Raw genomic sequence first — 24,266 nt, forward strand, 5'->3', positions numbered from 1 at the left:
CGACCGGGAATGTTTGGCTCAATCTTTGGAAAGGGAAAGTTGATCTGATGTGGACTTGATTAAAGTCCACGGGAGCGATAATTTTTCAATGCAATAATTGAATCCCCGTACACTATAATGCAAATGTACATTTTTGAGATGTTAGTAAAAAGCTTTAATTTTTAAGATTAAAACCAACCCCTTAACAGCGTAACTCATTCTATTGCTTCCAAATCCCTGAACTTGTGTTTCTAAGACTCTCCCACTCTTTGGCAGCTTTTGCTCGATTGTCTGTTTGAGATACAAGATAAGTTGAACGCCTTCCTGCTGGTCTGAGGGACCAGTTTGACTCCAGGAATTCACACCAGCACTCTATCGACATAGCTTCACAAATGCTCACTTATGCTGCCTAGGTAACAGCTGATAAATAACACTGGAAACTTGGGCAGGGAATGTGTCTGCCAACTCCGTTGTACTCTCCCAAGCGCTTAGTATAATGCCGTGCACACAGTAAGCACTCAATAAATTTGACTGATTGACTGAACTGCAGTCACCTGAGATCCAGCTTCTGTGGGCATTTAGTTTCCAGCATTCTTATAACTGACTTGGGGAAAATAGCATAGCTTCAATAATTAAAGTTTTCATTTTAGGGATGTTAAGTAAACTGAAATAATGATATGTGTGTGCAATGTACCAAACTAAATTTGAGTGAAAACTTGAAATCCTTAGAAAAAATGTTGGTCTTCCTCCTCTTCCCCCTAAGCTTTGACAGGAAGGGAAAGCTGGTGTTGACTATGGAATGGCAGAGGCTTCAGTCTTGTTACCTTTCTGCATTTATGAAAACGATCAGATGTGAGCATTTGGCCATGACAAGTCCACTAATGAAGGTGGAAAGCCAACATAAAGCAGGGCAAGAATCGATCAATGGTAGTTATTGAGAGTTTACTGGTGTGGAGCACTTACAACTGAGTTGCCAGACACGTTCCCAGCCTGCAAGGAGCTTACAATCAAGAGGGCGTGGCGGACATTAAAATGAATTGTGGATCTGTACATAATTGCTATGGGGCGGAGGATGGGGAGAATATCAAGTGTTTAAAGGATACAGATCCTAGTGCATAGGTGACACAGAAAGATGAGGGAGTAAGCAAAATGAGGGCTTAGTCAAAAAAGGCCTATTAAGAAATATGTGATTTTAGGACGTCTTTGAGGTGGGGAGAGTGGTAGTTCTTCAGATATGAAGAAATAAAGAATCAGGCAGCATTGCCTGGTGTAAAGAACAGGGTGCTGGCAGTTAGGAGACATGGACTCTAACCACCGTGCTGTGAGATTTCAGGCAAGCCATTTAATAATCACAATGATATTTATTAAACACTTATTATGTATCAAGAGGCACTGGGGCAGATACAACAAAATTGTATCAGATAATGAGATTGGACACAGACCCACAGGTATTTTATCCTTATTTTCAGATGAGGAAATCAATCAATCAATCAATCGTATTTATTGAGCGCTTACTATGTGCAGAGCACTGTACTAAGCGCTTGGGAAGTACAAATCGGCATCACATAGAGACAGTCCCTACCCAACAGTGGGCTCACAGTCTAAAAGGGGGAGACAGAGAACAGAACCAAACATACTAACAAAATAAAACAAGTAGGATAGAAATGTACAAGTAAAATAAATAAATAAATAAACAAATAGAGTAATAAATATGTACAACCATATATACATATATACAGGTGCTGTGGGGAAGGGAAGGAGGCAAGACGGGGGGATGGAGAGGGGGACGAGGGGGAGAGGAAAGAAGGGGCTCAGTCTGGGAAGGCCTCCTGGAGGAGGTGAGCTCTCAGCAGGGCCTTGAAGGGAGGAAGAGAGCTAGCTTGGCGGATGGGCAGAGGGAGGGCATTCCAGGCCCGGGGGATGACGTGGGCCGGGGGTCGATGGCGGGACAGGCGAGAGGGAGGTACAGTGAGGAGATTAGTGGTGGAGGAGCGGAGGGTGCGGGCTGGGCAGTAGAAGGAGAGAAGGGAGGTGAGGTAGGAGGGGGCGAGGTGATGGACAGCCTTGAAGCCCAGGGTGAGGAGTTTCTGCTTGATGCGCAGATTGATCGGTAGCCATTGGAGGTTTTTGAGGAGGGGAGTAATATGTCCAGAGCGTTTCTGGACAAAGATAATCCGGGCAGCAGCATGAAGTATGGATTGAAGTGGAGAGAGACACGAGGATGGGAGATCAGAGAGAAGGCTAGTGCAGTAGTCCAGACGGGATAGGATGAGAGCTTGAATGAGCAGGGTAGCGGTTGGGATGGAGAGGAAAGGGCGGATCTTGGCAATGTTGCGGAGCTGAGACCGGCAGGTTTTGGTGACGGCTTGGATGTGAGGGGTGAATGAGAGAGCAGAGTCGAGGATGACACCAAGGTTGCGGGCTTGTGAGACGGGAAGGATGGTAGTGCCGTCAACAGAGATGGGAAAGTCAGGGAGAGGACAAGGTTTGGGAGGGAAGACAAGGAGCTCAGTCTTCGACATGTTGAGCTTTAGGTGGCGGGCGGACATCCAGATGGAGATGTCCTGAAGGCAGGAGGAGATGCGAGCCTGGAGGGAGGGGGAGAGAGCGGGGGCAGAGATGTAGATCTGGGTGTCATCAGCGTAGAGATGATAGTTGAAGCCGTGGGAGCGAATGAGGTCACCAAGGGAGTGAGTGTATATTGAGAACAGAAGGGGACCAAGCACTGAACCTTGGGGAACCCCCACCGTAAGAGGATGGGAGGGGGAGGAGGAGCCTGCAAAAGAGACTGAGAAAGAACGACCGGAGAGATAAGAGGAGAACCAGGAGAGGACGGAGTCTGTGAAGCCAAGGTCAGATAACGTGTGGAGGAGAAGGGGGTGGTCCACAGTGTCAAAGGCAGCTGAGAGGAAACAGAGGCAAAGAGAAATTAAGTGACTTGCCCAAGTTCACATATCAGATTAACTGCAGATCCAGGATTAGAGCACTTAACCTCTCTGGGCCTTGTTTTCCTCATCTGTAAAATGAAGATAAAAATACCTATCCTTCCTATCTCTTAGACTGTGGGATGAGGGCTGTGTGTGATTAGGCTGTATCTACCCTAGTGCTTAGCATTAGTAAGCCCTTAGTATATAGCATAACTACTTTTAAAAAGAATGTATTGAAATCATCAGAGCCTGATGAGCTGTATCCTTAGAGTTAAATCAAGTTATTCTTAACTCTCTCTTCTCAAGGTCATGCTCATCAATTTTACAAATACTATCAAATTGAGAAGAGTTCCCTCTCTCTCTCTTTCTCTCTCTCTCTGCCTTCCTCCCCCTCACAACTTTCCCGCTCACTCTCTTTCCCCTTCCTGTTTCCCTCTCTCCTCCTCCCTCTCCTTGTTTCTCTTCTGCTGCTTTTTTTGGCATTTATTAAGCACTTACTATGTGCAAAGCACTGTTCTAAGCACTGGGGAGGTTACAAGGTGATCACATTGTCCCGCTGGGGGCTCACAGTCTTAATCCCCATTTTACAGATGAGGTAACTGAGGCACAAAGAAGTTACGTGACTTGCCCAAAGTCACACAGCTGACAGTCGGAGGAGCTGGGATTTGAATCCATGACCTCTGACTCCAAAGCCTGTGCTCTTTCCACTGAGCCACGTTGCTTTCTTCCTCTTCCTTTCCCTTCTCCCTTTTTCTCTGTCCCTTTCCCTTTTCCCCTGCCCCTCTTCCCTTTTTGGGACTACTGAGCTAGGTGAGAATCAAACCAAGGACTAAGGTTTTGTGATTGCGTCTCATTTACCAACCCTTAATCTCTTCATCCTTCTAAAATTCCAGTCTCACAAAGAGGGCAATGCTCATCAACCCTGCTATATGCGTGACTTCTGGGCAATTTTCATCCCTCCCAAAGTGAACTCTTTATGAATTTACCTGTAATTGCATACTTCACTGATTTCTTTTTTAATTCTAGGTCAAGAGGTCAAGATGCTATTAAATATAAAAGGCATCTTATGGATTTGTTCCACCTTGATCGTCACAAATGCACTACACAAAGGTAAGAAGGACAAACAGTCCCTGATAGAATGTGAATAATAAAGCTAAGTCTTGGAGGGTGAAATGTGATTGCTGGTATAGAGAGCAAATTCAACTATAGCACTTTGACCTATTCAAAGCTGGAAGCTTTGATCTAATACATCTGCTCTTCCTTACATGGACTTCAGTGTCAACTCCACCAAACGTTTTCCAGATAAATCCTGCAGAAGCTCATTCATTTTCAGCACTTTCTCCCAACATAAACATTTTCAGCTTCCCAGTCTCTGCTTACTAATAAAATTAGCAGTTGCATTGTAGTCCCACCTACTCAGGCTAGCCAGTGGTGAAAGTTTGTGACCAAATAACCACCTAAGGGCTTCTGGGCAGTAGAGTAGTCCAACTGGGATGTGGAGTAAAAGCTGGTAAAAACTGTGGGTGATTGGTTTGTGGCACTAAGGCATAGCATCTGAGCTATGCTGCAATTGTATTGGCTGTGAATGCATCCTGCATGTAAAGAACTATCATGTGCACTTTGTAATGTGCTGTGCCCCTGCCTGCTATTCACTCTTTGGACTGCACACCTCAGTAGGAATATGACTGGGAGAGATGAGAGAATACGTGTTACTCTGTGTCATCTACTGGCCAACCAAATAGTCTGTACAGATCCTGCATCTTGAAGTCTCAGGGCAGTGGTTCTTTCTTGATTCCTGATGGAAGACTCCATCATAATAATAACAATAATAATAGCAATAACTGTGGCATTTGTTAAGCACTTATTATGTCCCAAGAGCTGTACTAGAGAAGCAGCGTGGCTCAACGGATAGAGCACGGGCTTGGGCGTCAGTGGTCATAGCTTCAAATTCCAGCTCAGCCAATTGTCAGCTGTGTGACTTTGGGCAAGTCACTTAACTTCTCGGTGCCTCAGTTCCCTCATCTGTAAAATGGGGATGAAGACTGTGAACCCCCCGTGGGACAATCTGATCACCTTGTATCCTCCCCAGCTCTTAGAACAGGGCTTTGCACGTAGTAAGCACTTAACAAATGCCATCATTATTATTACCATTACTAAGCACTGGGGTAGTAACAAGATAATCAGGCTGGACATAGTCCCTGTCCCATTTGGGGCTCAGAGTCTAAGTAGGAGGGAGTAGAGCTTGATCCTCATTTTACAAATGTGGAAACTGAAGCACAGAGGTGAAGTGTCTTGTCCAAGGTCACGGAGCTGGCATGTGGCAGAGCCAGGAATAGATTCCAGGTCCTGTGTTCTCTCCACTAGGCCACTAGGATGGTGACTGCGTGACTTGCATCTGTTGTACTTTCGCAAATTCTTGGTACAGTGCTTCCTACTCACTAGATGCTCAAGCAGTGCCATTGATGGTGATGAAGGCCCAATCCAGAGTAGCATGATAGTAGCCTTGGGAAGGGCTGAAGTTGTTACTGCTACCAACTAAAGTGCTTTAAGGGTTCAGAAAAATGACTGATTTCTAAACAGAGCCACAAAATCAATGCACTGCCAAACAGAAGTTTCTGGACTCCACTACTAGCGTCACAGCTAACTTGTCTTCCTTGTTAAAGAATAATAGCCTAATCAACTGTTTTTGTCGACAGTGTTGTCTTTGAACCAAAGGACATGCTACACCTCCTGAATTACATTTACCTGATGGCATAATCAATAAGAACAGTGAAAGCAAATCCTTTCTGTAATATGCCGAGTAGGTAGTTTAAATGCAGAATAATTTCCCAAAGATTCAGCTCCACACATTTAAATCATTGCAACTTGTACTCTTCAAGAATTCTGGGACAGGCCAGATTTTGTCAGGCAAGAATGGACAATCCAAGTTTGTAATACATCAGTGATTTTTCTCAGACAACCATTGCCCCGGGGATCTCCTATTTTGGTTCAGATAGAGCCAGGAGGAGCCCCAGGCAGAGTTGGCTCTTCACTTGAAGGATTTTAAAAGCCAAATGTCTTTTGAAATTCAGACTAGAGCCTTGCTGAAAGAAGGCTATCCTTTTAACTCCTGGAGTGGAGCCGCATGTCCTCACCAGCCCTTCTCAGGAACATCTCAAGCACCTGAAATCATCCACAGAGCAATTCTCTCTGGGGGCATTTCTACACAGAGTTTGTGGGTGCTGAACAGGCAGCCAAGTGAATACTTGGCCATATACTTTCAACAACGTTTCTCTGCTTACAATGACACCCAAGACTGCACAACTCTTTGCTAAAAGAAGTCTTCATTGAAAACTCGGACATTCTTGTGAAACTAGCTATCCCCCGGTGGTGTTAGTCATTCATTCATTCATTCAATTGTATTTATTGAGCACTTACTGTGTGCAAAGCACTTTAGTAAGCGCTTGGGAAGTACAAGTCGGCAACATATAGAGACGGTCCCTACCCAACAACGGCCTCACAGTCTAGAAGGGGGAGACAGACAACAAAACAAAACAAATTCCGTCAGTCTGTTGTATTCATTGAGCACTTACTGTGTGCAGAATACTGTTCTAAGTGCTTGGGAGTGTTCAATAGAACAAACACATTCCCTGCCCACAATGAGCTTATAATCAAGAGACTACATAGTCTAATACTCCCCCCGGCACTTAGAATAGTGCTTAGAGAAGCAGCGTGGCTCAGTGGAAAGAGCCCGGGCTTTGGAGTCAGAGGTCATGGGTTCGAATCCCAGCTCTGCCACATGTCTGCTGTGTGACCTTGGGCAAGTCACTTAACTTCTCTGAGCCTCAGTTACCTCATCTGTAAAATGGGGATTATCATCATCATCATCATCAATCGTATTTATTGAGCACTTACTATGTGCAGAGCACTGTACTAAGCGCTTGGGAAGTACAAATTGGCAACATATAGAGACAGTCCCTACACAACAGTGGGCTCACAGTCTAAAAGGGGGGGGGAGTCTAAAAGGGGGATTATGACTGTGAGCCCCACGTGGGACAACCTAATCACCTTGTATCCCCCCCAGCGCTTAGAACAGTGCTTTGCACATAGTAAGCACTTAACAAATGCCATTATTATTATTATTATTAGTTAGCTGAAGCCGTTGTCTTTCTTCGCTCCATCAGGAACTACAGGTTAACTCATAGACAGCATCTAGTTGAATTCATCTTTTTAATTGCTATAATGAGCCCAGGCTTCCCATCTTCATGTGCACAAACTCACAGGGGCTATTTTCCTTAGTTTTTCTCATGAAGGGAGAGTTCCCCCACTGACCAGCCCCGTTGCCCACCCAGTCTGACAGCCTGCAGCGCTAAGGAATTAGGATAATGGGTAGATTTGCTTTCCAGTTGGATGCACCTTGGCCACCTCAGCTGCACAGGCTGTGGTTCAAAGCTATGGGGCAGGGGACAGGACCAGAGGCCCCAAGCCTCATGGTGGTTTGGATGACATTAGACAGTGTAGGTCTGCCTGGGGTTCAGGCCAGTCCGTTGACCCATCCTGGTACTTCCCCATGAGATCAGACCTTGGCTGGGCCAGTTCCAGGTTCGAAGGAGAATTGGGATGGTTCCCTAAAATTGGATTGTCTCATCTTCCTCATGCGATTTCTGAAATTTGAGACTTGACAAGCCATTTTCTCCCAGGGTTGTCTCTGTGTGGGTCAGTAGGCCAGCCAGGCCTCTGGCAGGAATCCCACTAGATTGTAAGCTCCGTGACGGCCGGGATCGAGATTACCTATTTTACTGTACTCACACAAGTCTTTGGTATAGTGCTCTGCACACAGTAAATGCTCAGTAAATGCCATTGTATGGCAGGCCCACTGGATCAGAAGCTGCATATCCCACACTGGGATAAAGCCCTCCGATTAGGCCCCTGGAAATCAGTCAATCAATCAATCGTATTTATTGAGCGCTTACTGTGTGCAGAGCACTGTACTAAGCGCTTGGGAAGTACAAGTTGGCAACATATAGAGACAGTCCCTACCCAACAGTGGGTTCACAGTCTAAATGACTGGGAAGGGTAATATGGGCTTGGGTCCCTACAGAGAATGAAATTTTCCCTGGCCAGTTCCCAGGAGACACATACTTGCTCCATGCAGGATTGATGGGGGCAGATCAACATTCAGCTAGACTGTGAGCCCGTTGTTGGGTAGGGACCGTCTCTATATGTTGACGATTTGTACTTCCCAAGCGCTTAGTACAGTGCTCTGCACACAGTAAGTGCTCAATAAATACGATTGAATGAATGAATGATTGAATTAGAATTGGGGTCAGAGATGTTGATGGCACATTTTATACCCTCAGCTCTCCAAAACGGTCTTTTAGAAGAATGATAAAAATTATGTTTTCCATGCAAAGGTACGAGACTATGTTAGGTGGGTTAGGGGGTCAAGTCTTCATTAGACTGCCAAGGTAAGATAGGACGATAATAGAATCCATATGTTTCTAAATCACCTGAACAAAACCAGCATTGTTAACTAGGTGGTGCTAAAATAATTTTTGATAGCAGACTTTTTTCCCCAATTCAGCAAGGAAGGACTTAGAAAGGTTACAGTTATCAAGACTTGGTGCCTTTTTCTGCAGTATTACATAATCAATCAATCAATGGTATTTATTGAACATTTACTATGTGCAGAGCATTGTACTAAGTGCCTGGGAGAGTAAGAGTACAATACCACACAATTAGCAGATACATTCCCTGCTCATAACAATCTTATGGCCTTTCTTCTGCTTGGCATGGAAATCAGTCTGATTGACAGCGGTTCCCTGGGAACACTAGAAATCATCATCATAATAATAATTATAGTACTTGTTAAGTGCTACTATGTGCACTGTTCTAAATGCAGGAGTAGATACAAGTTAATCAGATTGGACACAGTGCCTGTCCCACATGGGGCTCAGAGTCTTCATCCCCATTTTACAGATGAGAGAACTGAAGCGCAAAGAAGCGAAGTGACTTCCCAAGGTCACACAGCAAACGTGGCAGAGTTGGGATTAGATTCCAGGTCCTTATGATTCCCAGGATCATGCTCTATCCACTAATCCATGCTGCCAGGCTTCCAGTGGCCTGGCACCGTTCGCCTCTGCACACTGTCAGTCTTCTCAGGTTCAGGGGACTTCCCTGAGGTCTTATGGGAGCAGCAGCAGCCTGAGGGGCCTAAACTGGAGATTAGGAAAGTTTGTGAGATGTTCATCAACCAAGCATTCTGCCTGGACTCTAAAGAAATTCCCAGCATCTAACCAGAGCAACTTCTGCTAATGTTTCCTTCAGGTCTGCACTATGCATATTTGGCTCCCAAAATGAAATTTTCCCTCAAAAATTTGGTTCACAATTACCTGGCTCCATTCAGACCTGGCCAATAGGCAAGACAGGTTGGGAAATGAAGGGTAGTGAACAGAAATCTTTTCTCCAGATATATTATTTGAAAGGCTGGATGAACGGTAGTCAGTTTTCCCCTAAGGCTATAATTGAGTGGAAGCATTTCCCTTGCAAAGTATTTGCAGCTGGAATTGTTGCAAAGCTTTGATAAAAGCCCTATAATCATGTTTGAGCCAAAGTGAGACCTTTTGCCTGCTGTACCTTCTTTTGTTCCAACTTTCTGAAATATTCTATTTTACAAGTATTCCACCCTAGGGCTAGGAAGGAAACACTTAAAAAAAATGCAGATCTTCCTGTACTCAAATCAAAAAATGAATGTTTTTAACAGAGAAACCACCTGGTTACACAGAAGTGAGTTATTCTATTGAGCCCCAGGGAGAACTTGACTGGCAGGGATGAGAGAGTGTGATTGTGAGGGGCGCTGCACAAGCCACAAGCACTAGAATCAACTCCTCTGCGCAGATTTTTCAGTCATGGAGTCGCAGGACCGAGACTCATCCATCGTTTGTGATGGGAGCCTCCATCAACAATCAATCAGTCGTATTTATTGAGTGCTTACTGTGTGCAGAGGACTGTATGAAGCTCTTGGGAGAGCACAAAAGAATTAAGTAGTCATGATCTCTACCCACAGGGAGCTTACAATCTTGCAGTCATCACCATCATCATTCCATTATGGATCTTGGCATAGCATTCTATTCACTGAATTTGAGGTGCTCTCTGTTACCAGTAGGTAATATTTAGGTAGTGTTGTCTTAAGGTTCATCTTGTGAGCTTTAAACCATGTCCATCATTGATTTGATCTGTAACAGCGTCATTAATGTGATTATTTCTTCTTTCCATAGTTCAAGTGGAAAAGAGCCCACCGATCAAGGGATCCCTCTCTGGAAAAGTCATCCTACCTTGCCACTTCTCCACCATGCCCACTCTGCCTCCGAGCTACAACAATACAAGCGAATTTCTTCGCATCAAGTGGTCTAAGGTGGAAGAGGATAAGATTGGGAAGGATCTGAAGGAGACGACTGTGCTGGTGGCCCAGAATGGCAATATCAAGATTGGCCAGGGTTACAATGGCAGAGTCTCAGTGCCCACCCATCCTGAGGATGTAGGAGATGCATCCCTCACCGTGGTCAAACTGCGGGCGAGCGACGCAGGGTTTTACCGCTGCGATGTCATGTATGGTATCGAAGACACCCAAGACACCGTATCCCTGGCGGTAGAGGGTAAGGCTTGATTGTAGTCTGCTCTATATTACAAGCAATCATCCAGTCATCCTTAAACCGTCAATACGTTAACCAGCCTCAGAATGTTTCTTTACAAGTCTGTCTTTCATTCAGGATGTTTGCAGGTGGGAATGGATGAACATAATCAGCATTCTACACACACACACACACACACACACACACACACACACACACACACGCACACATGCACTTGGCTTCCTGTGAGACAGCATTTCAGTTTAAAATTGAAAATGATAAATGCTTTATGACTAGGAAAGGTAGGTGGTGATTGGTAGCTTTGTTTGCTTTTGTTGCTGTCCTTTTGGGGCCACAATTTATGATGGTGTTACCTCTAGGGATATGACTGCCAGGAGTGATGTGCATCACTGCATTGTGCGACTACTCTCTGTGCTTAGTGTCTATACCCTCTGTTCCTATTCCCTGTAATGGTTTCTAACTTTGTCTCTCTACCAGCAGCTTGCCCAGTATCCTATAATGAGCCACCATCTATGGCAGACTAGTCCAACTTTTAGGTCTACAGGACAAATCGGTCAACCTGGGGTTAAAGGTTGGCCTTCATTAGGTTGTCTCTTTTTTCATTAATTGAAATAAGACTGTAACTCTGCTCGTCTGTTCTGCCTCTTGTCTCTTCTCTCTTGCCTGCGTAACCTCCTACTGTACCTCCCCATTAGAGAATTTGCTTTAGGTATTACTCTCATGTCTCAAATCTACTATATTTATCAAGAATGTTAATTGGTTCTTAGGAAGTCTTGGGCATGAATCAGGTTTTTTTGATCAGTCAGCGATAATTCAGCTACCACCCTCTCTTACTGCCACTACCCAGACATCTGATGGAGCTTTTAGACTAGTGGAAAATGAAAGCCCTTGCTTAATGCTTCTTGATGAAAATAGCACAAGAATGGAAAGGGGGGGAATGTAAAAACTGATCTAGTGGCTGAAAGGGCTAGTACATTAGCTGTTCCTTCACAAGGTTCTCAAAGAAACATTTCTCCTTAGTTCAACCCCACTGTGCATGGAGTTTGAATACTTAATTAAATTAGAAGGGCACAGCAATACAATAATTGTATTCATCGAGTCCAAGCTTAATGCTGTGGAACTTGGAAGGATAATATTTTGGCAAGTTATTTGGGAGAATTGTAATACCCAGACAGGACAGGACAGCGCAGAGTCATTTTCTTCAAGCTACCAATTTCTCTATAAAATCCATACCTTTAAAAATGTACAGGAGAAAATTGATTAAGCTCTTTCTTGTGAAGCCAAAAAGGAAATCCTTTGAATTTCAAATACAACAAAATAGTTTCCTGAATGTCAACTTTGCTGCAGACTCACTTGCTTCTTCCTATAATTACATTTTTGCCTTGCCAAAAGTTCACTGAAAACTGGGCTGTTGTAACCTGTTCCCCAGTAACAGTAGTTGCTCCTCACATATTTCTTCTGTGGTCTTTTCTTTTTTTAAAAAAAACCCAAGGAACGAGCTCTTAACAAAAGTTTTTCAACATTAAAGTGCTAACAATGGGGTAGTTTCTTTCTCTTCCAAACAATGGAAATCCTGGCCTTAATCTCCTTAGCCCCATGGGGTCTTCTAATTATTGTAGCTATTGCAGAGACTTATACATATTGATGTCTTCTCTATTCATCTTGGAGGCCCTTTAGTGCCTACCCATTCTCCAATGGGTATAGCAGAGTTTTAGACTCTGAGGAGAAGAGGTGAAGCTTAAATTTGACGTTAAATCAAGGATTTATGAAAATCCTTATGGATATGGACTGATGAAAATCCTTAAGCTTTACGATTGGCCACAGGCAGGCTCTGGAAGATTAAAAATGTTATTTGAAAATTAGCAACGACATTCACTTCCTAGGTCTATTTTAGACAGACGTTTCAGTGGTGACCAGGTGCATTGTGGATGCTGAGAGATTTAAATTTTGGCAGCAGTGTGTAAAGCATTATGGGGCCTAGACAGTTGGTAATTATCCTTGCATTCATGAATAGAACAAAATGAGACTTCAAGAGGGTTTTCTGTTGTCAGCACACTTATCCTATGTCTGTCCAGGTGTGTTTCTGTTTTGACTCATCAGTGGGGCTTAATTGTGGAGATGGAAGTGTATATCAATTCAACCACCTGCCAAAATCACAATCAAGTGCTCCATGGGCAAATTATTGTGAAAGATCAAAAACAAGCTACATCGCCTTTGGAAGGGAGACTGTGCAGGAAAAAGGAGTTTGCTTTAGAAAGCGGGGAAGTAATTGAAAACATTTCTAAGATTGGAGTCAGGACCTCAGGTTGAGCATATGGAACTTTCTTCAACATCATAAACATCATCCTCCTAGGATGTTAGCAGGTTATGTTAATGAATAATTAACATCCATTATGTTAATGGATAATTAACATCATCCCAGTCCATTCTAGACTGAGTCTGTCTTCTAGACTGTGACCCCGCTGTTGCTTAGGGACTGTCTCTATCTGTTGCCAAATCGTACTTTCCAAGTGCTTAGTACAGTGCTCTGCACTTAGTAAGCGCTCAGTAAATACGATTGAGTGAATGAATGTATCATCATCATAATGGTGGTATTTTTTAAGCACTTACTATGTGCTAAGTATTGGGGTAGATTAAAGATGATCAACTGGACAGTCCCTGTGCCACGGAGTTCACAGTCGGTATGAAGGGAGGATAGATCTTTTTATCCCCACTTACAGATGAGGTAACTGAGGCACAGAATGATAAAGTGACTTGCCCAAGGTCACACAGCAGACAAGTGACAGAGCTGGGATTAGAACCCGAGTCTCCTGACTCCAGTCCTGTTCTCTTTCCTCTAGCCCACACTCCTTCCCCAGAAGCCTTTGAAAGCAGGATGTCTGAGTGGTGGAAGCAACCAGATGCCCTCTGGGTGCCAAATTAGCCCTTTTTCCCCAAACAACTTATTTCCTTTCAAGGTGCCTTTGGGTGCTCACCCCCAGCAGCTGTGAAAAGAGCTCCTAAGAGCAGGGAGCTGAGCATAGAACTATTTACGCTACACCAAGAGTCATCTCCCAGTTCATCAGTTATTTTTACTTGGCACCTACTATATGCAAAGCACCATACTAAGTGCTTGGGAGAATATAAAGAACGAGAGACACAATCCCTGTCCTCTAAGACTTTTTAATCTAACAGGTGAGGTGGCACAACAAAAGTTATTTACAATTATTGGGACTAGGAGCAAGAAATAAGTGTAAATGTGCATATTATTGATTTACATTTAAGTGCCACTGGTGGGTGTCTAGGCACAAATGTTAAAGACACTCTTGAGTTACCACACTTCGCCACTTCCCCTACCCCCCCATTCTCTAGGGCTCATCTCTCCGAGCAAATGTAAGGTGAGGAGCAGGAGCTGTTTTGGGAAAGAAAGTCCTTTATTCCCTGGGCACCCAGTCCTCAGGCACTGGAGGCAGGAGAAGATCTCTGGGTGAGATAAAGGGGGGATGAAAATGGGGGTATTCTTTTGCAAGGGAGAGAGGTAGGTGATCCTCACTACCACACTATCCTCTGGCTGCCCCCTAACTGATGACCAGGTAACTAATTGACTGAATGTCATTCCGAGAAATGCTTTAGAACCTGTTTGGGTGAAATCTCTGATACTCTGTTGGAGAAATTGGGTGTAGATTACAACCTCGGGTATTAGAAGGGTAGAGCTAATCATCATGCTAACCTTTCAGGCCTCACTATGCTCCTCCTACCTTCTCTTTCTCATTGTCCTGTATCTCCCCCTTTCTCATTTCCTCTTCCTTGCTACTTTCCATGTACTTTGGTTTGGTCATCGTCTTTCCTTATGTCATCCCAAATTCCAGAAGCTCAACCTGAAGAGCAAACAAATCAAAGAGTGACATGTAGTTGCGAAAAGAGATAATGGTTTCCAAACCTGGCCCTGAAAGCCTCTGGTGGACTGTTGGAAACTTTCAGTGTGTCCTGGAATTGTGCCAATCTGCCATTCGTGATTTCACCTTCAATAGGCCAGTACTCTGAACCCCTCAGCAAGGGTGAAATCAAAGATTTCAGGGTGTCCCAAATCAAGGAAGATTAGAAACTCTGATCCCAGGAATCACGGTAAGGGGTTATGATGGTGATGGTGATTATGAACCACAACATCAACCAATTATATCAGTTCTAAATGCCCAGTTTAAAGCAGAAGGAGAAAATTGGCAATTACAGTTAGTGAACTGTGATTTGTTCTTAATCATCAGATGATTGTACTATTATCTTGCAGGTGTTGTTTTTCACTATCGGGCATCAAGCAGCCGATACACTTTGAATTTCAAGGCGGCTCAGGAAGCTTGTTTGGACAATGGTGCTGTCATAGCAACTCCGGAACAACTGAAAGCTGCATATGAAGATGGATTTGAGCAGTGTGATGCAGGCTGGCTATCTGACCAAACTGTTAGGTGAGAAGTCTAAATTCAGTAGATATAATTTATTACTTCTCTTAAAGGGTAATGACCTCCACATCAAGTCCCAACTAATATCCCCTTATTTCAGATATCCTATTAGAACCCCCAGAGCTGGCTGTTACGGTGACATGATGGGAAAAGAAGGAGTCAGAACCTATGGATTTCGAGTTCCTGTTGAAAAATATGATGTATACTGCTATGTGGATCACTTAGAAGGTAAGCCATCCATAAGGGCAAGCTGCTCTCTGAAGTTGTGAAAATCGAAGGTCTACATCCCACATGTTTGGAGTACTGGGAATTTAATTTTTCCTGAGAAGGTTCGATGGACTGAAATGGTCTTGTGCTGATGAATTGAGCCATAAACTCAAATTAAATTCCCTTCAGGCAGCTTGCTTGAAGGAGTCTTGAAGGAGTATCCTGGAAGGAGCATCGGTGAGTCCTGGGGAGAAATGCAGATTGTTTATAGCTACATTTCATGGTTTTTACAGTTTTGTCAGCACTTAGCTAGCTGGTCCTTGGAAACCTTTGCAAGTTATTAGGTACTATTCTTTCTCTCTCGTACTAGAAATGGCAGGCAGTGGGGATGTATTGCTGATGGGAGGATAGAATGATTCTGGGAAATGTTTCGAGGTGTGAAAGCGAAACTGGAATCCAGAAGATTGAAAGTGGGCAGGGATCAAATCTACTAATTTTGCTGTATTGTACTTTCACACCCACTTAGTACAGTTTCCTACACATAGTGAGTGCTCAATAAAGACCATTGATTTAATAAATCAATGGGATTGATTAAAAGATTGGTAGAAGTGATTAACAGGATTGAGAGAAGCAGCGTGTCTCAATGGAAAGAGCCCGGGCTTGGGAGTCAGAGGTCATGGGTTCTAATCCCAGCTCCGCCACTTGTCAGCTGTGTGACTTTGGGCAAGTCATTTCACTTCTCTGGGCCTCAGTTACCTCATCTGTAAAATGGGGATTAAGACTGCCCCACGTGGGACAACCTGATCACCTTGTATCCCCCCCAGCACTTAGAACAGTGCTTTGCACATAGTAAGCGCTTAACAAATACCATTATTATTATTATTATTATTGAGTGCGTAATACAGGCAAACAACAGCAGAGGTAAATGACACAATAACTTGCTCTCAACTTTTCTGCCTCCAACTCTCACTGAAGCAGTTCCCCAGCTTGGACAACTTCCCTACCCACATCAAACAAACTGAAATTCTCCCCAAATTAAAATGCCCCAAATCCATCAACCAGTCAATGAACAGTGTTTGAATGCTGTGTGCAGAGCACTGTGCAATGTGCAGTGTAATAGAGTTGGTAAACACAATATGTCCTCAAGGAGTGTGCACTAAAGTTGGGAGCCAGATATTAAATTACAGATAGGGGAAGCAGCAGAATATAGGGATATGTACATAAATGCTGTTGAGGTGGCGAGGGGTGAATATCAAAGTGTTTAAGGAGTATTAACCCAAATGCATAGATGACTCAGAAGGGAAGGGTAAAATAGGGTGGGGAAGTGAGAGGTTAATCAGGGAAGGCTTCTTGGGGGAGGTTTTTTTTTAGTAAGGCTTTGAAGATGGGGAGAGTGTTGGTCTGTCAGATATGAAGGGGCAGGGAGTTCCGTGACAGAGGGAGGACTTGAGCAAGTAGTTAATGGTGAGAGAGAGAAGATGGAGGTACAGAGAGTAGGTTGTCATTAGAGGAGAGAAGTGTGCCAGCTGTGTTGTTGGGGTAGATGAGTAAGATTAGGGAGGGGAGGGAGTGGTGATTGAGTGCCAAGCTAATGGCGAGGAGTTCTTGTTCGATGCAGATAGATGAACAACAATTAGAAGTTTTTTGAGGAGTGGAGAGATGTGTGCAGAATGATTTTTTGGGGGGGAAAAAATGATCCAGCAGCAGAATAAAGTAAGGGCTGGAAGGGTGGGAGACAAGAGGCAGGAAGCTCAGTTCCCAATGTCATGAACCGTATCATCCCTTCCACCAATTCTAGCACTTGGGAACTTTTTACACCCTCTTCGGCATTCATGTATAATTGCTCAGTTCATCTATCTCAGTCACTCTAGTGAATATTTTTATGTTTGTCTCTTCCATTAGGGTGTAAACTCTGGTGGGGAGGGAACATATCACTTCATTACTTTGTTCTTCTAGACTGTGAGCCCATTGTTGGGTAGGGACCATCTCTATATGTTGCCAACTTGTACTTCCCAAGCGCTTAGTACAGTGCTCTGCACATAGTAAGCACTCAGTAAATACGATTGACTGATTGATTCTTCCAAAGCAATTAGTACCGTACTCCAGACTAAATAGGTACTCAATAAATGCTGCTGCTGTGACCACTACAACTCTCCCCCTCTAGACTGTAAGATCATTGTGGACAGGGAATGTGTCTGTTACTATATTGTGCTCTCTCAAGTGCTTAGTACAGTGCTCTGCACACAGTAAGCACTCAATAAATAGATTGACTGACTGACCTGCTCTCAGAGAGTTTCCATCTCATTTAATCCGAATATGTCTAAAGACAGCAATTCTGACCTGAAAGGAAAAAAGCATTTCATTAAATGCTAGGCTCAGGCAAAACCGTATTGAACAAAATTTTGCATCTTATTTGTTCACTCTTATTTATATATTCTTTGATGCCAAGGTTAGTGGGTAGTATTCATAAAGATGAAGAGGTATATCATTTGATGTATATATGTTTGTACAGATTTATTACTCTATTTATTTTACTTGTACATATTTATTCTATTTATTTTACTTTGCTAATATGTTTTGTTTTGTTGTCTGTCTCCCCCCTCCAGACTGTGAGCCCGCTGCTGAGTAGGGAACGTCTCTATATGTTGCCAACTTGGACTTCCCAAGTGCTTAGTACAGTGCTCTGCACACAGTAAGCGCTTAATAAGTATGATTGAATGAATTTGTACAGTAATAATAATAATAATAATGTTGGTATTTGTTAAGCACTTACTATGTGCCAAGCACTGTTCTAAGCACTGGGGTGGGTACAAGGTTATCAGGTTGTGCCATGTGGAGCTCACAGTCTTCATCCCCATTTTACAGCTGAGGTAACTGAGGCACAGAGAAGTTAAGTGACTTGCCCAAAATCACACAGCAGACAAGTGGTGGAGCTGGGATTAGAACTCTTGACCTTCTAACTGCCCGTGCTCTATCCACTAGACCATGCTGCTTCTCATAATGATGGTATTTGTTGAGCGCTTACTATGTGCCAAGCATTGTTCTAAGTGCTGGGGTAGACACAGAGTAATGAGGTTGTCCCACATGGGGTTCACATTTTTAATCACCATTTTACAGGTGAGGTAGCTGAGGCACAGAGAAGTTAAATGGCTTGCCCTAGGTCACACAAAAGACAAGTGGCAGAGCAGGATTAGAACCGACATCCTCTGACTCCCAAGACCTTGCTCTTACCATTAAGCCACGCTGCAGTAAAGAGCCTTGGTGCATTGGTCTTGGAGCAAAAGCCATGTTTCACCAGCAGGTCTTAAGAAAATTAGTTATGTGTGAAGTGGAATCTAATTTAAAAATGTAATTCACTTTCAGTTTTAATTTGGTAATTTATTAAGAAAGGTACTTGTTTGATTATTAGCATTGCAAAATTTTGATTATTTTTGTACAAAATAGCATTCACTGTAGAATGTGGGTTTCTCCATGAATTTCACATATGTTGACTAAATTAACTCCAGCCATCAAGGCTAAAACTGAGCCATTTTCTTTTTCTAAAATTGATAGGGATAAAGAAATTAAACCAAATTTGTGGTGTCCGAACAAATCCAAATCCAAATGTGTCCGTTACTATATTGTGCTCTCTCAAGTGCTTAGTACAGTGCTCTGCACACAGTAAGCATTCAGTAAATAAGATTGACTGACTGACCTGCTCTCAGAGAGTTTCCATCTCATTTCATCCAAATATGTCTTATGACAGCAAACGTTTGAAGGAATATTGAAAACATTTTCAATTCATTGATTTCTGGAAACAGTTTTCAGAAGGATTCAGAATAGACGAAAAGACTCAGAAATCTTTGTAGGCTTCCGAAATGCCAAAATGAACAAGTACTGTGACCCTGTTAAGATATCAAGTATGATCAATAAAATGGTGCAAATTTAGTTAAGCAGATATGCATAGTAAGGGCAAGGTCCATTGAATTCAGTCCTGGTCGGTCCGTTACTAGAATGGTCAACCCTCTTTGCAATGATTTCAGGTTACCCTTTCTCACTTGAAATGCTTGGATCTTTGTGTCACAGTTGGCGCGTGTTCCATCCTGTTAGGTTTAAAACTTCATTGGTATCTGGGATTTGAAGTTTGATATCCCAGAATGGGGGAGAGGGGGGGAATTTATCCCCCACATTGTTACCTGCGCCCTCCCTGTTTCCTATTCACATTGTCACTGAAGCGGAAGGGGAAGATGTCTCACAAGATTGGCATATGATAAGATCCTTGAGGTCAGGGGTCATGTCTTTTAACTCTACTGTTGTTCTTTCCCAAGCTCCTAGTACAATGATCTGTACACAGTAGGTGCTCAGTAAATTCTGTTGACTTAATAATTGACTGTGCTCTGTATCCACAAAAATAATACAGCGGTCTCAGTTATCAGAAAGAAATGGTAGCTCCCTTAGAGGGATGAGAGAGGTACATAATGGGTTATTAGATCCTCTCTAACCCCGTGGTTGGGGACGGGGGACAAGCTTCTGTCGGAGTCGGAATGCTGGGTTGGATAAGCCTAGGGATGGTATGCTTAGGCTTTTGTGTCTTTAGGCTCTGAGTTTAAACTGTAGCTTGGAGGATTTTGAATAGATGTAAGAATGTATTTTCTTACAGTGAAGGTTGTGAAAGATTTCAATGGGTTACTGAGGGAGGATATTACATCTTCTTCTCCGGAGGTCTTGAAAATGGGAAAGATTCCCATCTATCTGGAATGATTTAAGACAATCTTGCCAAAAGACATGGAAATAGACTAAATATTCCTTCAAGGTCACTCTGAGCCTTGCTGACTCAACCACCTTAATGACAGAAAGGGCAATGAAAAGCAAATAATTTTATGACATCATGGACACTGTGTCTGCGATCTTTTTATTCCAGGCCTCTAATAATTTTGAATTTGGTTAATAAGTCAGTGCCAGAATTTAGCCATAGCTTCAAGTTTCACAGCTAATCTTGGAGAAGGATAAATTCAAAGACCCATTTCTCCAACTAAATTGCTTGAAATATGTCTGTACTCTGGCAATATTTTCTCAAATAGACATTGAGATATTGTGTGCTAAACTGTTGACTACTTTTAAAAACACACCATCAGTCATACATCCGTGTGTTTGTATCTGGAACTATCATTAAGCAGATTGGAGCAGATGTGATCCTCTTCTCCATTCTGGACTCAAGGCTTAGTTTTTGCTTTTACTAAAAGAGAGAACTCCCCATATATACAAACATACATACATAGATTCAGCCTAGACTTAAAATCATGTTTAGGTTCTACATAGTTCCAAGATAGAACATTATTTAAGTGGATATGCATGTAGAATAATTTATCTTGTATTTTAGGTGTCTTCTCACGTCACTCAATGCCCTGTAGCAGGACATTGATTTTGCCAATATGACTATTCATTCATTCATTCAATCATATTTATTGAGGACTTACCGTGTGCAGAGCACTTTACTAAGCCCTAGTACAACAATAAACAGACACATTCCCTGCCCACAGCAAGCTTACAGTGACCTTTTTGTTTGCCCCTCCTATTCCTCCTCGCACTTTTTCTGGTTTGTATTTCCCAAGACAAGGTGCTGTTGATGTGAGCAGTAGCATGGCCTAGTGGATAGAGCATAGGCCTGGAAATCAGAAAGCCCTGTGTTCTAATACTGGCTGTACCACTTGTGTGTTGCATGACCTTGGGTGAATCACTTAACTTCTCTGTGCCTCAATTACCTCATCTTTAAAATGCAGATTAAAACTGTGAGCCCAGTGTGGTATGGAGACTGTGCCCAACCTGATTAGCTTGTAATAATAATAATAATAATAATGATAATAATGGTATTTGTTAAGTGCTTACTATGTGCCAAGCACTGTTCTAAGCGCTGGGGTAGATACAAGGTAATCAGGTTGTCCCACGAGGGGCTCACAGTCTTAATCCCCATTTTACAGATAAGGTAACTGAGGCACAGAGAAGTTAAGTGACTTGCCCAAAGTCACACAGCTGATAAGTGGTGGAGCCAGGACTAGAACCCGCGACCTCTGACTCTCAAGCCCGTGCTCTTTTTCACTAAGTCACGCTGCTTCACTAAATAATGATGACATTTATTAAACGCTTACTATGTGCAAAGCACTGTTCTAAGCGCTGGGGAGGTTTCAAGGTGATCAGGTTGACCCGCGGGGGGCTCACAGTCTTAATCCCCATTTTCCAGATGAGGTAACTGAGGCCCAGAGAAGTGGAGTGACTTGCGCGAAGTCACACAGCTGACAGTTGGCAGAGCCGGGATTTGAACCCATGACCTCTGACTCCAAAGCCTGTGCTCTTTCCACGGAGCCAAGCTGCTACCCCAGTGCTTAGTTCAGTGCCTGGCACATAGTAAGTGCTTAACAAATGCCATTAAAGAAAAAAAAAAGTACTCTGTGTTACCTCCCCCCCTCCAGACACAGCAATGAGTTTGGATCAAACTGTGTCTCCAGGGTATTGTTACCCCACACCTCCAGTCCCGCCACTCAAGAAAATCACCATACCCTCCTCACATTTGTGATTCCTATCTTCAAGGGGCCTAAGAGGATTTTATTGCTTAGGTAATCTTCTTTGCTAAATCCACATGCACCCTTTAAATCCTTGGGGGTCGGGGAGTTACCTGTCTGCCTAAATCTCCATTCAAGATTCAAGTAGACAAGTCAGTTTTTATTCCCTGGATTTTCTTCAGCTTGGATCCAGACTCCACTGCACAAACCTAATTTGGGTGACAGGGATTTCCTTTGTTTTTTCCAGAACCACAAACCACATGAAAAGCATTTTGTTTTGGTTTTCACTGAATAGTTTGACACCATTGTAAGGTGCATAGGGGTTGAAGGGAATGCTCCTGCCCCACAGAAATATGTGGTTTAATAAATTAAACAGGAAAGCTCTAGTGTAGCTGCTGTAACTGGCCCAGGCTCATTGTTATTTAAAGTGTTCCTCATAGAGCTGTGGGTTTTTCTAACAGTGGCCATCCCAGAATTGTATTAGACTAATGGATTCCTTTTGACCTGATTATCTTGTATGTACCACAGCACAGTGGCTGGAAGACCTTAATCCATACCATTATTAACTAATTAGCAACAAAATTATCAGTCCCTATATAGAGAGTGAGTCTTCATCCCTCTCAGGATCACACCTAGAGAGTTTCCAGTACTCTACTACTACTACTAATAATAATCATAATAATAATGACATTTATTAAGCACTTACTATGTGCAAAGCACTGTTCTAAGTGCTGGGGAGGTTACAAGGTGATCAGGTTGTCCCATGTGGGGCTCACAGTCTTAATCCCCATTTTACAGATGAGGTACCTGAGGCACAGAGAAGTTACTAGTCTCGGCTACAGGACAGAGAGGCAAGCAGAGGCATATCCATTCCATTTCTAGCTTAGGCGGTGGCTAGCAAGTGGAAGGCAATCTGCTACAAGTCAAAACTCACCTGTGCTGGGCAGCAGCGGCGTGGAAAAGAGTTGAGGGTGGAAACTCAAGTTTATTGCGCAGAAGAAGGCAATATTTTTACTAAGAAAACTCTATGGATACGCTACCAGAACGATTATGGATGGAGAGTGGGGCATTCTGAGAGAGATGTGTCCATGGAGTCAGTATGAGTTGGAGATGACTCGACAGCATAAGATAAGGCAAGACAAATGGAAAGTGATTTTATGTACTGCACCTCTGATGGGGGTATGGACCAGGGGAAAATGTGAATCTCTGGGATTTTAGTCCGGGGTTAGCCACTCCCCTACCCCACGAGCCATATTGGTACAGGGTCTATGTGGTATCTGTGGTATTTGTTAAGCACTTACTATGGACCAGGCACTGTATGAAGTTCTGGCCTGGATACAAGCCAATCAGGTTGGACACAGTCACAGTCTCCATCTCCATTTTACATATGAGATAACTGAGGCACAGAGAAGTTAAGTGATGTGCCCAAGGTCCACAGCAGACAAGTGGCGGAGCCGGGATAAGAACCCATGACCTTCTGACTCCATAGACCTAGTCTATGGTACTGCAGCCTAGCCTCAGCACTATGCTACAGTCTTTTTGGCCATAAATGGGCCTTAACGTGTGCTTCCCAATATGGTGCATTCCTGCCTACCATTTAGCTCGTTCCATTCCGCCTCCCAGTGGGAACATGACTGGAAGAGATGAAAGAGTACAAATGACACTGAGCAAATCACTAATAGTGCTGTCAATTCCTTAATTTTGGTTCTGTGTCCCAAAGGAAAGCAGTATGGCCTAGTGGATAGAGCACCATCCTGGGACTCAGAAGGACCTGGGTTCTAATCCCAGCTCTACCACTTGTCTGCTTTGTGACCTCGGGAAGTCGCTTAACTACTCTGTACCTCAGTTAGCTCTTTTGTGAAATGGGTATTAAGACGGTGAGTCCCAGTGACCTCATCTGTAAAATGGGGATGAAGACTGTGAGCCCCCCGTGGGACAACCTGATCAACTTGTAACCTCCCCAGCGCTTAGAACAGTGCTTTGTGCATAGTAAGCACCTAATAAATGTCATTATTATTATTATTATTATATGGGACATGGAGTCTGTTCAACCTGATTAACTTGTACCGACACTAATGCTTTGTACAGTGTCTGACATATATAGCACTTAATACCATTTTTTTTTTTTAAAAGTCTTTGTAACTGGGTACAAGCTGGTCAGTTGTTTATGATGAGAGACTTCATCATCACAGTATAAAAGAATACTCATTTAAAAAAAACAACACCAGGAACATAAATGAGTTTTACTGTGTAACCATATCTTGTCCCATTTATCTCTCAACATAAATAAATAAGAAGTGAGTGAGAAGGGCAGTGTTTCTCCCAACACTGTGGAGTTTCCAAGGAATCCAAACAATTGAATGGGAATAGTGTAGTGTTCCCATTCTCTTAAAGATTGATTTTTGTCCATGAAAAGTCAGTTTTTTGGACTGCATTCTTGCCTTCAAATTTTGCATTCTGTTTGGTTTACCACTTTTGGTTTTACTCTGCTCCCATGTTTTCCCCTCTCTTTCAAATGGAAAGTAATAGAGATGGAGATAGAAAGATAGAGAA

The 24,266-nt window shown here is 43.2% G+C and overlaps 1 protein-coding gene across 2 annotated transcripts in view; it reads left to right on the top strand.

Moving 5' to 3' along the window:
• Window positions 1–24,266, top strand: part of VCAN (versican) — a 115,215-nt gene that overhangs the window by 13,634 nt on the left and 77,315 nt on the right. For both annotated transcript variants that reach the window (XM_038765976.1, XM_038765977.1), the window contains exons 2-5: window positions 3,933–4,016; window positions 10,163–10,540; window positions 14,802–14,976; window positions 15,071–15,198. In XM_038765976.1, the coding sequence (XP_038621904.1) occupies window positions 3,947–4,016; window positions 10,163–10,540; window positions 14,802–14,976; window positions 15,071–15,198 (751 nt within the window). In that variant the 5' untranslated portion in view covers window positions 3,933–3,946. The remainder of the gene's footprint in view (window positions 1–3,932; window positions 4,017–10,162; window positions 10,541–14,801; window positions 14,977–15,070; window positions 15,199–24,266) is intronic.

Source organism: Tachyglossus aculeatus, chromosome 23, assembly GCF_015852505.1.
Source record: "Tachyglossus aculeatus isolate mTacAcu1 chromosome 23, mTacAcu1.pri, whole genome shotgun sequence".
NCBI classification, from domain to species: Eukaryota; Metazoa; Chordata; class Mammalia; order Monotremata; family Tachyglossidae; genus Tachyglossus; species Tachyglossus aculeatus.